The sequence below is a fragment of the Loxodonta africana genome, chromosome 7 (assembly GCF_030014295.1).
Source record: "Loxodonta africana isolate mLoxAfr1 chromosome 7, mLoxAfr1.hap2, whole genome shotgun sequence".
In the NCBI taxonomy this organism is placed as follows: Eukaryota; Metazoa; Chordata; class Mammalia; order Proboscidea; family Elephantidae; genus Loxodonta; species Loxodonta africana.
Window position 1 is genome coordinate 133,310,750 of NC_087348.1, and position 14,443 is coordinate 133,325,192.

At 40.3% G+C, this 14,443-nt stretch overlaps 1 protein-coding gene across 8 annotated transcripts; it reads left to right on the forward strand.

The window, feature by feature from the left end:
• The first annotated feature begins 53 nt into the window (after nt 1–53).
• Nucleotides 54–14,105, forward strand: NKAPD1 (NKAP domain containing 1). 8 transcript variants are annotated; one of them, XM_010595462.3, is made up of 6 exons: nt 54–236; nt 1,402–1,478; nt 3,648–3,748; nt 10,178–10,327; nt 11,352–11,405; nt 11,839–14,105. In XM_010595462.3, exons 2-6 carry the CDS (start codon nt 1,410–1,412, stop codon nt 12,344–12,346), a joined length of 882 nt encoding a protein of 293 aa, XP_010593764.1. In that variant the 5' UTR covers nt 54–236; nt 1,402–1,409; the 3' UTR covers nt 12,347–14,105. The 8 variants fall into 8 exon arrangements, with proteins under 8 accessions (XP_010593764.1, XP_023410562.1, XP_064144987.1 ...); XM_023554792.2 differs by lacking the exon at nt 54–236 and adding an exon at nt 610–763 and having other exon boundaries at nt 11,842–14,105; XM_010595461.3 differs by lacking the exon at nt 54–236 and adding an exon at nt 614–763.
• Nucleotides 14,106–14,443: the final 338 nt, after the last annotated feature.

Here is a 14,443-nt window from a genome sequence, read left to right on the forward strand (position 1 = left end):
TTCCGGGGCTGGGCTTGCTTTTCAGCTGGGCCTGACCCACTTCTCTTCCAAGCAAGCGCCCGCCTCCCTTCTGCACCTGTCGATCTCCGGAACGCCTTGGAAATCCTCCCTGGGGTCTCCCGTTATCGGGAAGAATTACTCAGGAGCACGACTTCCGGCCTGAAAGGGAAACCTACGCCTTTTCCTCCTGGGTCGCTTCCTCCCCCGACGCCCGCCACGCGAGGCTGCGGCGCACGGTATGGGTGTGTGTGTGTGTCTGTGTCGGGAGGGCGTCTGGAGGGAAGGGTAACGGGAGCCCCGAGGCGCAGAGGGGCAGGGATCCGGTGACAAAGATGGGGATGTTTTCTGTCTTCCGCCGGGAGACCTCAGACCTCCCTTCAGACACCCTAGACACTGTCTGGGGCCCAGCCTGAAGGCCGTGCCCGTCCAGAGCGCCCCCATCCGTTCTGCGGAGCGAAAGCCACCCTCAGGCCCGTCTCAGCCGAGCCTGGGCGGGGAATGACCCAGCCGACAGGGCCGTCGGAACTCCGCGCCGGCGCAGCCTCCGGCCTCGGTCCGGGCTGGGGGAGGCGGCCGTGGCCCGGGTCGCGGGCGAGGGCGGAGTAACCGGTGGGAAGGCTGCGTTTGCACGAAGGACTCGGGTGAAGCTGCAGAGCTGTGTTTTAGCCCTGACTCCTTGGCTTCCTGGGTCGGAGGAGGTCTTGTAATGGAGTGGTTCTTCGTCTCACACTAACAAGACGCCTGATTTCCTCAGGATCGAGGGGTGAGTGAGCGGCGGGGTGCCTGTACAAAGCTCCTGGTAGCTACATGCGGGAATACCCTTGTCAACTAGTTTTTGGAGACTTCATTACAAAACAGGAAGTAAAATTCTCCTCAGTAGAGAAATTTAGGTTCTCTCTGCACCTCATGTTTTTAGGCGTTAGTTTTTGTTACAGTTGACATTTGTGGTCACTGACACTCTTTCAAATCTGGGTATTTGCTTCATTGCAAACATCTTCTGATTCGAGAGTTGTTTTCTGTCTGGACATTGACTTACCTTGTTTGCATGTGACTGTGTGGCCTGGGGCAAGTTTGGCTTTAAGGGAACACCATCTGCGAAATAGGGATGAAGATGCTTGCCTCATATAAGACAGAATTGTGAAGATGAAATGAAATGGTGCTCATTAAATCACTTAATTTTGTGCAGTCTCAAAGAATTTTAACATAATCTCCTTTCATCCTCACATTAATGTGGTCAGGCATTTTCCTCTTTTAATGGTGAAGGAAAAACTATTCCTCAGGACTTCTCCTACCTCAGTGATCCTTCCTTTACCTCGTGCTTCTTTATAAAATTTTAATAAAAAATAAGGTAATAAAGAAAAACATTATTATTATTAAATGTTACTTATTGATTCATTTCAGATTGAAGAATGTCCCGGGTTCCACTGGGGAAGGTCCTCCTGAGGAATGTCATCCGGCACACAGATGCTCACAATAAGGTGGGAGGTACAACCCAGTCATTCTTCAACACTTATTAAGGGCATACAATGTGTCAAAGAGTATTTTGGCAGAGGTGGGACATACAAAGGTGAATAAAATAGGTAGTTACAATAGTTTGAGAAGTACCATAATAGAGACATAATACAAAGTGCATTAGAGCACTGAGGAGGGAATAATGAATAATGAAATCTGCCTTAGGGAATTAGAAAAGATTTTCCAGAGGGGTGGCATTTGAGCTGCTGATGTTTCAACAGGGTCTGAATGAATCGGTACAAGCCTACCATGTGTAAAAAGTCATCCTTGAAAGAGGGGACATCATGTACTAACATGGCCAAAAGAAAGAACATAAAGCACCGGGGGCATGGCAGAAAATTGTGTGCATCTGGAAAATAGGGAATGTGGGGGGCAGCGGCAGAAGATGAGATCTGAGTAGTAAATTAGAGTCAGGTTGTTGGGAGACTTCTGTGTGAGGATTGGGAGATTAGACTTTTTCCCGTAGGCAATAAAAATGCCATCAAATGTTTTTAAGCAGGGGTAGCACATGATCATATTTGTATTTTAGAAAGATGATTTATCAGCTGGGTAGGGGATAGATCAATTGGGAGGCAACTGCAGTGTTCCAGGTGAAAGTGGGTTTGAATGAAAACAGTGACAGTAGGGATGAAGAAGAGGAATTAGGATATAGGATCCGAAGAGCTTGGTGACTGACTGGATGATCGTGATAAGAATAGAATCAGATATAACCAACTTACGTGAATGGGTAGATGAGGATGATACCATTAATTGGGATAGAGAACAAAAGAAGGGACAGATCTCATGGGAAAGGTAATTAGTTTGGTTAGTTAATTGTGGGGTGCTTATACGATGTCCAAACAATTGGAAATTCAGATGTAGAGGAAAGGAGAAAAGTTGGGACTGGACATAATGGTTTGGGAAATAGGTAGCGCCTCTGTGGGAGAAAGACCTGGCAATTTATTCCTGTAAAGGTTACAGCCTAAGAAACTGTATGGGGCAGTTCTGCCCTGTCACATGGGGCCGTTACAAGTTCAAATCAACTGTATGGCACCTAACAATAACAACAGATAGATGTTAGAGATCTTGAGAGTAGTGAGGCCACCTAGGGAGAGCGCTGGGGAGGTCACCTAGGGCCAAGGATCCTTGTTTGGTTTTCTTCAGTGAACTGTATGACTCTTGGTTTGATCATAAATGTTATTACTATCATGTCACCTGATACTTTGTGAGTGAGAGTATAATTGTTACTCAAGCAACCTCTGCAATTTTGTTAACCGCCCCTAGTTATATGAGCTTAGAGTTGAAAGCGTTGGCTGAGAAAGATTTAGTGCAGGTTTTACAAAATTATGCAGGAGGACCTAGAATTGAAATGTATTCTTTTTCTTTGGGCGTTCGTAGTAGTCTGCTTTTCAAGAATTCTCTAGCAACCATACTGTTTATTTTGTTTTACTTTACTTTTGACAAGAAGTATAATGTTGTGAAAAGCAACTTAGCCTAGAAAGTTTAAAGGCATGTCATTACTAGTTTTTTTCTTTGTCAAATCATTTATTATCTTTGAGCTTTTCTTTCTTTTCAGTAAAATGTAATGATGGTACCTGCATTGCTTCCCTGATGAGTTTGCTTAAGGTTCATTTGAGATGATATGATTAACTTCATAAAGCATCTTAGAAACATATGAAATTATTTCCTAATTATAGCATGGAAACCCTAGTGGTATAGTGGTTAAGAGCTACAGCTGCTAACCAAAAAGTTGGCAGTTTGAATCCACTGGGCGCTCCTTGGAAACTCATGGGGCAGTTCTGCTCCGTCCGACAGGGTCGCTATGAGTTGGAAATGACTCAACCGCAACAAGTTTGGTTTTTTGGTTTTAATTATAGCACAAGCACAAAATTGGTAAGGTGATGAGTGCGTATACGCAGGGGTTAAAAAAGTTCTATTGTTGCAGAATCCTAAGCATTTGGAATTGACTGGGTCTGATTGCTTAACTGCTGTACATAGAACCAGAATTTGCTTCTCGGGTCTCTGATCATAACCTAGTTGTAACACAGTAATCAGTGCAAACTTTCAGTTACTCTTCTATGATGTCAAGTGTTATTTTTAGTAACATTTTTATTTTCCCTTATCCCCCCCTCCCCCTTTTTTTTCCGTAAATCCAGATTCAGGAAGAATCAGATATGTGGAAAGTAAGAGAACTAGAGAAACAGATGGAAGATGCTTACCGGGGAACCAAAAGGAAAATGTTACCTAGCAGTTCAAGGTGGAGTTACAACTCTAAGAACCCAAATAATTCTTATCTTTTTCAGAATCATCAACTTTTGTTTAAAAACATTTGATATGCTAAGGATAGGTAATTCACATCTAGAATTCAGTTCTGTGAGCCCTTAAGCCGTTCTTCTTTCTTGAATCTAGACCCAAGCATAAGGCTTGTGGCTATGATGTATATGATCCTACTCTTTGTATTTACATGCAACGGAAAATTTAGAAATTCTACCTTGAACAAATGTAAATGTTGAGGGTTCTGTGGGTTCTGCCTTGACACATGGCTTTTTCTTTTTTTGGTGGTAAAATACTATACATACCATAATATTTACTTACTAATTTTAATCATTTTTGAGTGTACAATTCAGTGGCATTAAGTACATTCACACTGTTACGTAACCGTCACTGGTATTTCCAGATCTTTTTATATCATCCCGACAGAAACTCTATACCCATTAAAACGACGATTCCCCATTAACTCCTCTCCCAGCCCCTGGTAACCTCTATTCTACTTTCTATGAATTTGCCTGTTCTAGGTACCTCATATAAGTAGAATAACGTATTTGTCCTTTTGTGACTGTCTTATTTCACTTAGCATAATGTTTTCCAGGTTCATTCATGTGGTAGCATGTATCAGAATTTCGCTTCTCTTTATGGCTGAATATGCTATTGTATCTAAGAGGAGCCCTGGTGGTGCAGTGGTTAAAGCGCTGGGCTGCTAATCAGCCGTTTGAACCTACCAGCTGCTCTGTGGGAGAAAGATGTGCCTTGGAAACCCTATGGGGCAGTTTACTCTGCCCTTACATGGTTGCTATGAGTCAGAATCAACTCGATGGCGGTGGGTTTGGCTTCATTTTGGTATGTATGTATTATATTTTGTTTATCCATTCTTCTGTTGATGGACACTTGGGTTGTTTCCACCTTTGGCTTATTATTAATAATGCTGCAATGAACGTTGGTGTACATGTCTGTTTTTAAGTTCTTGCTTTCAGTTCTTCTGAGTATATACCTATAATGGGATTGCTGGGTCATAAGGTAATTCTGTTTTTAACATTTTGAGTAACTGTTGTTCGATGGCTTTTAACTTAAGATTTTCTTTTTTTTTTTTATTGTGCTTTATGTGAAAGTTTACAGCTCCAGCTAGTTTCTCATACAAAGTACATACATGCATTGTTATGTGACCCTAGTTGCTATCCCTATAATTTGATAGCACACTCTCCGATTCTACCCCGTATTTCTTGTGTCCATTCACCCAGCTCCTGTCCCTTTCTACCCTCTTATCTCGCCTCCAGACAGCAGTTGCCCTTTTAGTCTCGTGTATCTACTTGAACTAAGAAGCACAATTCTTCACAAGTGTCATTTTATGTCTTATATTCTAGTCTGATCTTTGTCTGAAGAGTTGGTTTCGGGAATGGTTTTAATTCTGGGTGAACAGAGAGTCCGGGGGCCATGTCCTCTGGGGTTCCTCTAGTCTCAGACCATTAAGTCTGGTCTTTTAATGTGTATTGGAGTTCTGCCCTCTACTTTTCTCTTGCTCCAACAGGGACTCTCTGTTGTGTTCCCTGTCAGGGTGGTCATTGGTGGTAGCCAGGCACAATCTAGTTCTTTGGTCTCAGACTGATGGAGTCTCTGGTTTATGTGGCCCTTCTTGTCTCTTGGGCTAATGTTCTCCTTGTGTCTTTGGTGTTCTTCATTTTCCTTTGCTTTGGTGGGTTGGGACCAGTTGATGCATCTTAGATGGCCACTCGTTAGCTTTTAAGACCCCAGATGCCTCTCAGCAAAGTGGGATGCAGAACATTTTCTTATTAAACTTTGTTATGAGTTGGAATCGACTCGATGGCACTGGGTATGCCATTTGATCTAGATGTCCCGGGGAAACCATGGTCCCCAGACCACTCTGTTCCTCAAACTGTTTGGTTGTGTTCAGGAGACTTTGTAGCTTTTGGTTTAGTCCAGTTGTGCTGACTTCCCCTATATTGCGTGTTGTCTTCCCTTTACCTAATTGTCTACCGTCCAGTTAGTGAATTCCCCTCTCCTCCCTCCCCACCCTTGTAACTACCAAAGGATGTTTTCTTCTACGTTTAAACCTTTTCTTGAGTTCTTAAAATAGTGGTCTCATAAAATATTTGTCCTTTTGCAACTAATTTCACTCAGCATAAGCCTTCCAGATTCATCTATGTTATGTTTTGTGGATTCATCATTTTTCATTTTTGTGTAGTATTCCACTGTGTGAATATACCATAATTTGTTTATCCATTCATCCGCTGATGGGCATCTGGGTTGTTTCCATCTTTTTGCTATCATGAACAGTGCTGTAATGAACATGGGTGTGCATATATCTATTGGTGTGATGGCTCTTATTTCTCTAGGATATATTCCAAGGAGTGGGATTGCTCGATCGTATGGTACTTCTATTTCTAGCTTTTTAAGGAAGCGCCAAATCGATTTGTACATTCCCACCAGCAGTGTATGAGTGTTCCAGTCTCTTCACAACCTCTTGAACATTTATTATTTTGTGTTTTTTGGATTAGTGCCAGCCTTCCTGGAGTGAGATGGTATCTCATTGTAGCTTTGATTTGCATTTGTCTAACGGGTAATGATCGTGAGCAATACCTCATGTATCTGTTAGCCACCTGAATGTCTTCTTTGGTGAAGTGTCTGTTCCTATCCTTTGCCTAGTTTTTAACTGGATTGTCTTTTTGTTGTTGAACTTTTCCAGTATCTTGTAGATTTTAGAGATTAGACCCTGATTGGATATGCCATAGCCAAAATTTTTTTCCCAGTCTGTAGGTTGTCTTTTTACTCTTTTGGTGAAGTCTTTTGATGAGCATAACTGTTTGATTTTTAGGAGCTCCCAGTTATCTAGTTTCTCTTCTGGTTTTTGTGCATTGTTAGTTATGTTTTGTATTCTGTTTATGCCATGTATTAGGGCACCTAGCATTGTCCCTACATTTTCTTCCATGAACTTTATCATTTTAAATTTAGGTCTTTGATCCATTTTGATTTAGTTTTTGTGCATGGTGTGAGGTATGGGTCGTTTCATTTGTTAAAAAGACTGTCTTTTCCCCACTTAATGGACTTTGGGACTTTGTCAAATATCAGCTGCTCATAGGTGGATGAATTTACGCCTGGATTCTCAGTTCTGTTCCATTGGTCTATGTATCTGTTGTTGTACCAGTACCCGGCTGTTTTGGCAGTATAACAGGTTCTAAAATCAGGTAGTGTGAGGCCTCCCACTCTGTTCTTCTTCAGTAATGCTTAACTTACCTGGGGCCTCTAACTTAAGATTTTCTCTTGGTATCTTGTGGTCCTTTAGCTATCCATTCACTCCTTTTCCCTATTAGTCCTTCATTCTTTCAGACTTTACCCCATCTACTCTCTTTGCCACATCACATAGCCTTTTAGATTACCTTCTTGAGTGTGAATATGAAGGATTATGCAGGCTTGGTTGTCGTATACCTGTGGAGGCATGGGAATGTCTGCATGGTTGGGAACATCTCTTGGAATTATATGCCTATGAGTGTAAGAGCTGTATGAAAAGTGACTACAGCATAATAATCCTGATTTCTAAAGCCATCCTGGAAAATCAGTAGTTAATATTGAGATATTTTAGGAGAGTGAGTGTGCCTGTGGAGGATGTGGACTTTGGAATGTGACTAGTTGTGTGTGAATGGCTTCAGACAAGAAGTATTCAGGGTGTCCATGGTAAAGAAGGCCGAGTCTCCAACAGAAAAACAAATCTTTTCAGTTTGTTTTCACTCTGAAGGTTTAACTATGAGGATTTAGAAGCACACTTAGTACAGATGATTTATTTTATATTGTGAGTTGGTTTTGACTCACAGTGACCCTATGTACAGCAGAATGAAACACTGCCCAGTCCTGTGCCATCCTCACAGTCGTTGCTGTTTAAGCCCACTGTTGCAGCCACAGTGTCAATCCATCTCATTGAGGGTTTTCCTCTTTTTTGCTGACCCTCTACTTTACCAACCATGATATTCTTCTCCAGGACCCTCCTGATGACATGTCCAAAGTACGTAAGACAAAGTCTCGCCATTCCTTCTAAGGAGCTTTCTGGCTGTACTTCTTCTAAGACAGATTTACTCATTTTTCTGGCAGTCCGTGGTCTATTCAATATTCTTCACCAACACCGTAATTCAAAGGCATGAATTCATCTTCAGTCTTATTCATTGTCCAGCTTTCACGTGCATAAGAAGCGACTGAAAATACCATGGTGTGAGTCAGATGTACCTTATTCCTAAAGGTGACATCTTTGCTTTTTAACACTTTAAAGTAGTCTTTTGCAGCAGATTTTCCTGATGCAATATGAGGTTTGATTTCTTGACTGCTGCTTCCACGGACATTGATTGTGGATCCAAGTAAAATGAAATCCTTGACAACTTCAATTTTTTCTTTATCATGATGTTGCTTGTTGGTCCAGTTGTGATGATTTTTGTTTTCTTTATGTTGAGATGTAATCCATACTGCAGGCTGTAGTCTTTGATCTTCATCAGTAAGTGCTTCAGGTCCTCTTCACCTTCAGCAAGCAAGGTCGTGTCATCTGCATATCTCAGGTTGTTAATGAGTCTTTCCCTAATCCTGATGCACATTCTCCTTCATATAGTCCAGCTTCTAAGGTTATTTGCTTATAGTTTGAATAAGTATGGTGAAAGGATACAATCTTGATGCACACCTTTCCTGATTTTAAACCTTGCTGTATCCTGTTCTGTTTGAACAACTGCCTCTTGGTCTATGTACAGGTTCCATATGAGCACAATTAAGTGTTCTGGAATTCCATTCTTCATAGTGTTATCCATAATTTGTTATGATCCACATATAGTCAATAAAACACAGGTAAACATCTTTCTGGTATTCTTTGCTTTCAGCCAAGATTCATCAGACATCAACAGTGATATCATTTGTTCCACGTCCTCTTCTGAATCCGGCTTGAATTTCTGGCAGTTCTATGTTGAGGTACTGCTGCAACTGTTTTTGAATTCTATTCAGCGTAATTTTATTTGGATGTGATATTAATGATACCATTCAATAATTTCTGCATTCCATTGGATCACCTTTTGAATGGGCACAAATTATGGATCTCTTCCAGTTGGTTGGCCAGGTAGCTGTCTTCTGTATTTCTAGGCATAGACGAGTGAGCACTTCCAGTGATACATCTGTTTGTTGAAACATATCAATTGGTATTCCGTCAATTCCTGGAGCCTTGTTTTTCATCTGTGCCTTCAGTGCAGCTGGGATGTCTTACTTCAGTATGGTCAGTTCTTGATCAGTGCTACCTCCTGAAATGGTTGAACACTGACCAATTCTTTTTGGTACAGTGACTCTGTATATTCCGTCCATTTTCTTTTGATGCTTCCTGCTTTGTTCTATTTTTGGCCCATAGAATCCTTTATTATTGTAACTCATGTCTTGAATTTTTTTATTCAGTTCCTTCAGCTTGAGAAATGCCAACCATGTTCTTTCCTTTTGGTTTTCTAACTCCAGATCTTTGCATATCTTATTATAATACTTTACTTCATCTTTTCGTGCCACCCTTTGAAATCTTCTGTTCAGCTTTTTTACTTCATCATTTCTTCCTTCCACTTTAGCTACTCTATGTTCAAGAGCAAGTTTCAGAGTCTCTTCTGACATCGACTTTGGTCTTTTTTTTCTTTTGTCTTTTTAATTACCTTTTGCTTTCTTCACTGCTATTTAATATTAGGTTAATTCCAAGTGGCACTTCCAGGAACAAAATATTGCTCTTTTAGGGTGGCCTCTGTATTGGTGTCTGTCATATCAATAAGCTTTAGAACAGTCTCTTTAGTGGCAGAGATTGTGGTTGTCTCACCTACTGCTATAGTCCCAGCAGGTAGAACAGTGCTTAGCACATAGTCAGCTCTTAAAAATTTCTAATAACTAATTGGCTAGTTTGCTGACTGGTTACTGGACATTGTAAACACAGGCTGGACCAGTGGTTCTCACCTTTTTTTTCTACCCCAAGATACCGATGGGTTATGGCTTCATCCCACAGTTACTGTGACCACACTACAGCAATGAGTTGCCAGTTTGCATGGAGGGAGGACTATTTCAGAATCTCTAGGGTAGTCTGAAATGTCTGTAGTTGTTATTATGTTCTGCTTCTGTCTTTGCACGCCGTTCTACTTGAGAATCAGTGAGCGAGTTATAGCATGTCATGGTCCGGAAGTGATTCCCCTATATTTTACAGTCTCTTCCTCTCTATACATCAGTAAAGGTGCCCAGTGAAAACAATCAGACCGTGATACCTTTTACATTTTTTGTTTGTTTTAACAGTAAGCATCAGGTTGTTTTGTTCTTCCCTTAGCTTGTTCCATGACCTTTGTGCATGATGTTCTATAGAGTAACCTCACAGATAGTTTTAAATCTAAAAGTACTTCTCTCCTTTCTCTTACAGCCGGATGCGTAGTGATGGTTTTGATGAAGAAAGTCAAAGAGACTACTGGAAGCCAAGGCATGAAATTTTTGGGACACCTGAAGATGATTTTCTTAAGACTAAATCCTGGAACAAGAAGCTATGTGATTATGAAGCTAACATGCCAGATAGGTTTGTGTCTAAATTCCTATGACTTTTAATGATATTTGGCCTGATATTTGGCCTTTTAAAAATTGTCCCTACAAAAACCTATATACAAATGTTCACAGCTGCATTATTCACAACAGCCAAAAGGTAGAAACAATCTGAATATATATCAATTGATGAAAAACCCAATAAACCCAATGCCGCTGAGTTGATTCTGACTCATAGCGACCCTGTAGGACAGAGCAGAACTGCTGCACAGGGTTTCCAAGGAGTGCCTGGTGGATTCGAACTGCCAGCCTTTTAGTTAGCAGCTGTAGCACTTAACCACTATGCCATACACCAAAACGTGGCATATTCATACAATGAAGTATTATTTGGCAGTAAAAAGGAATGAAGTACTGACACACTACAACATGGATGAACTTTGAGAACATTATGCTAAGTGATAAAAGCCAGACTCAAAAGACCACGATTCTATTCATGTGAAATGTCCAGAATAGGCAAATTCAGAGACAGAAAATAGATTAGTGGTTGCCAGGAGGAGAGAAGTGGAGGGTGACTGCTAATAGGTATGGGTTTTTTTTCGGGGTGATGAAAATGTTCTGAAATTGATAGTGGTGACAGTTGCACAACCCTGTGAATATACTAAAATCCACTGAATTTTACATTTTAAGAGGATGAATTTTATGGTGTGTGAAAAAAAAGGTATGTGAATTATATCTCAATAAAGCTCTTACTTAAAAAAAAATCGTCCCAGCATAGGAAACATTGTTATGATATGTTTTTGTAGAAGTGCTTCATAGCTCAAGAAGAGTATCAAAGTTCCTTACTGTGAGTTTTCTTTCAAGTGGACAAAAGAAACCTTTGTGTCTAAAATGATAGTATACAGTGCAGAAAATATAGTCAACTAGGTTACTGTGCTATAATGTGGCTTTGCCTCTACCATGTTTCCTCTGTGTGTATGCATGCACTCTTAGGTCTAAGTTTGTTTTAACTTCTAAAAATGTGTGCATTGCTTTAAGAACGCATGTAATATGTTACATTACAGATGGGGTCACAGTGGTTATAAAGAGTTATACCCTGAAGAATTTGAGACAGACAGGTAAGGCACATAGCATTACTGGGGGAAAAAAAAGTTTGAAACTCTGATTAGTACAAAGTCTGTACTATAAATTGAGTTACTAAATTTTACAACATCATTTCCTATTGAATATGTAACTAGAGAAACGACAGGTAATTTAGTTTGGACACAGCTGGTATTTGTCTTTCCCTGATGTTTGGAATGTCTATAGCATTTAGATTTATATATATACTTAGTATTCCATTCAGTAGCTCAATATGGCAGATTAGTATTATCTTCATTTTAAAAATGAAACAAAAACTCAGTGAGAGTAACAGTATAGGTAAAGTCTAAATTACCCTATTTAAAGCTCTAATTTAAAATTAAAATGTTAACCTAACTTCCTATCTAGAATGTAGGTTATTAAAATGCAAATATACCTTTTTCTGTAGTAAAAGTTTCTCTTTTTTATTAGTAGTGATCAGCAAGATGTTATCAATGGAAAAAAAACATCTCCCCAGGTAAAATCAACTACCCATGAATCTCGCAAACACAAGAAGTCAAAGAAATCCCACAAAAAGAAGCAGAAAAAAAAGTCACACAAAAAACAGAAGAAGAGCAAAAAGGAAACCATAGATGTACCAGCGGATTCCTCAACTGAGATTTCAGAAGAAACGGAGGTTTTCAATACCAGGAAAAGGAAACAACCACCTAAGCGCAAGAAAAAATCCAGGAAAAAGTCTTTCAAAAAACCTGCTTTGATCTTAGAGTCAGGAAGTGACACTTCTCAGTCAGGTGACTCAGCATCCAGCAGCTCTGAGGATAGTCAGGAAACAGACACTAAGAAAACCAAAAGGAAAAAGAGAGAGAAAAAAGTTCATATCCCTGTAACTAATAACGAAATACAAGAAAGGACAAACAAACGCACAAATTGGAAAGTAGCTACAGAAGAAAGGTCTGCTGAGAGCTCAGAGGATGACTAAATGAGAAGGTCCATTGTTCAGTTTCCCATGTGACTCTGCACATTTACAGCCCTTATACCTAGGGGTTTTGCCAGTGACTCTTGTTCAGCACAGGGGGCCTGAGGTCAGAGCTGTCTTGTGCCATCTGCGTCAATTCTGACAGACTTCTTCCTTATATTTTGGCCTGTTAAACTTGATCCCCTTTTATTAATAGGGAATCTGGTATTTTGATATGAAGGTCTCTTGAAAAGATTATTTTTTGCAATTAATAATGTTTAGTTTAGAGTACATATTCAGCAAATCCAAGGACCCAGAGAGCAGAATACAGTAATGGCCTGGGCGTACCAACTGGAATGTTGACTTTGGGGGAAACAAGGGCTGGGATCAAGAGGTGGATTGGAACCAGCATTAAGTAGAATGGTATGACAAGGAACATTGTCTTTCGCTTTTCGACCTGTATATAGCAGGAAACAAAAACTGACTTTTGTTTCCAGGCTTGGTACTTTGATCCTTTGGTATTTTGCCCCCATAGGTGTGGTCCAGTTTACTTAGTGAGAAAATGGGCCTATGAACAAACCCTTCCTAACATCTGTAGACAGCTATTATGAGGAAATTCTTATGCAAAATTTCCCTGCTGGACAGGGTCTATAAAACTACACTTAATATATCCTTAAGTATGGTAATTGGATAATTAAGTGGTTTCCTAGTTCTATTGCTGAATATTGCCTAAATGGACTTGTGTTTGAAATTAATTTCTTCAGTTGTCTTAGATAATCCTCAACTAAATGGGGATTAATTAGGAAATAGTCATGCTGTTTAATGGGGCTCTGAACAGGATTTCAGGGTTGTAACTGCCATTTAAATGTGTTCCATGTTCATTTCTAAATCTGTTAGTGAACTTCTTATAGTCCTAGAAACAGTGTAATCAGTTGGAAAATAAAACAGGCTTCTCAGGGACATACCCACTTCTTCCCAGTCTACCTTTAGATTAAAGCACTAAGCAGAGACCACATTTCCCAACGTCATACTATGATCCCTAACGTGTTAATTCGTAAGAAACCAAAATATCACTGATAGAAGACAGGCAGAACACAGGTGAATTTTTTCATTATGGGAGAAAAGTAAGTTATCTCCCTGGCCTCACTTTTCCCCATGTGTAATACAAGAATACTTCATGGTAGTGTAACAATATACAACACCAGCAATAGAATACAACTGTGATGATAGTCCACGGGGTGGTAATACTTTGTAGCTCTTGCTATTAAATTTGTTCTCTTTATGGAACAGATTTCTAATAGAGTGCTTAGGCTGAAAGTAATTGGCCGGCCAGAGGGTCCCCATCTCTTGATCATGAGCAGGTGCTACCTTATGGGGATATTTATTTGAAATATTAATACTCTGGCATTGATCTTTATCTTTGGTATTAGTGGGGGCTCAAGGGATAGACAAGTCTATATAATTACTACCTCTTAGCCTAAAGCAACTATTATATTCTTGGAGCAAGTGAAATCCTTGTTCAAAGGAGTTTTTAATTTTTTTTTAGCATTGTTTCTGTGCTGTAAAAAGTGTCGTTCTGACTGCAAGCCGACTCAGGAAGTTGGGCTGGTGATCAAGGCACCTCCAGGAACTCGGCTCTGTTTGGGTCATAACCTTCCCCCCCTCCTCCAATACAGCAGGCCTCTTTCCCAACTAATATGGCATCTTGCCTGATCTGTTTTTGGCCATGTTTACCTTTTCTTGGTCATTTGTGAGCAATAAAGCTGTCTTCGTTCTTCACCTATCTCAACCCCAAACTCTCCTTTGTCTCAACTAAAGCTTTGATAGTTCTTCTAAACCAAAACCAAACCCGTTGCTGTTGAGTCGATTCCAACTCATAGCGACCATATAGGACAGAATAGAACTGCCCCATAGATTTCAAGGGTGTAAATCTTTATAGTAGCAGGCTGCCACATCTTTATCCCACAGAGCATCTGGTGGGTTCACACTGCTGCCCTTTTGGTTAGCAGCCAAGCACTTAGCCACTGCACCACCAGGGCTCCTTCCTGGTTCTTCTAGTCCCCATAAATAAGGCTTAGAGTGGCTCTTCAAAATCTAAGACCTCTTATTTGCATTACCAGC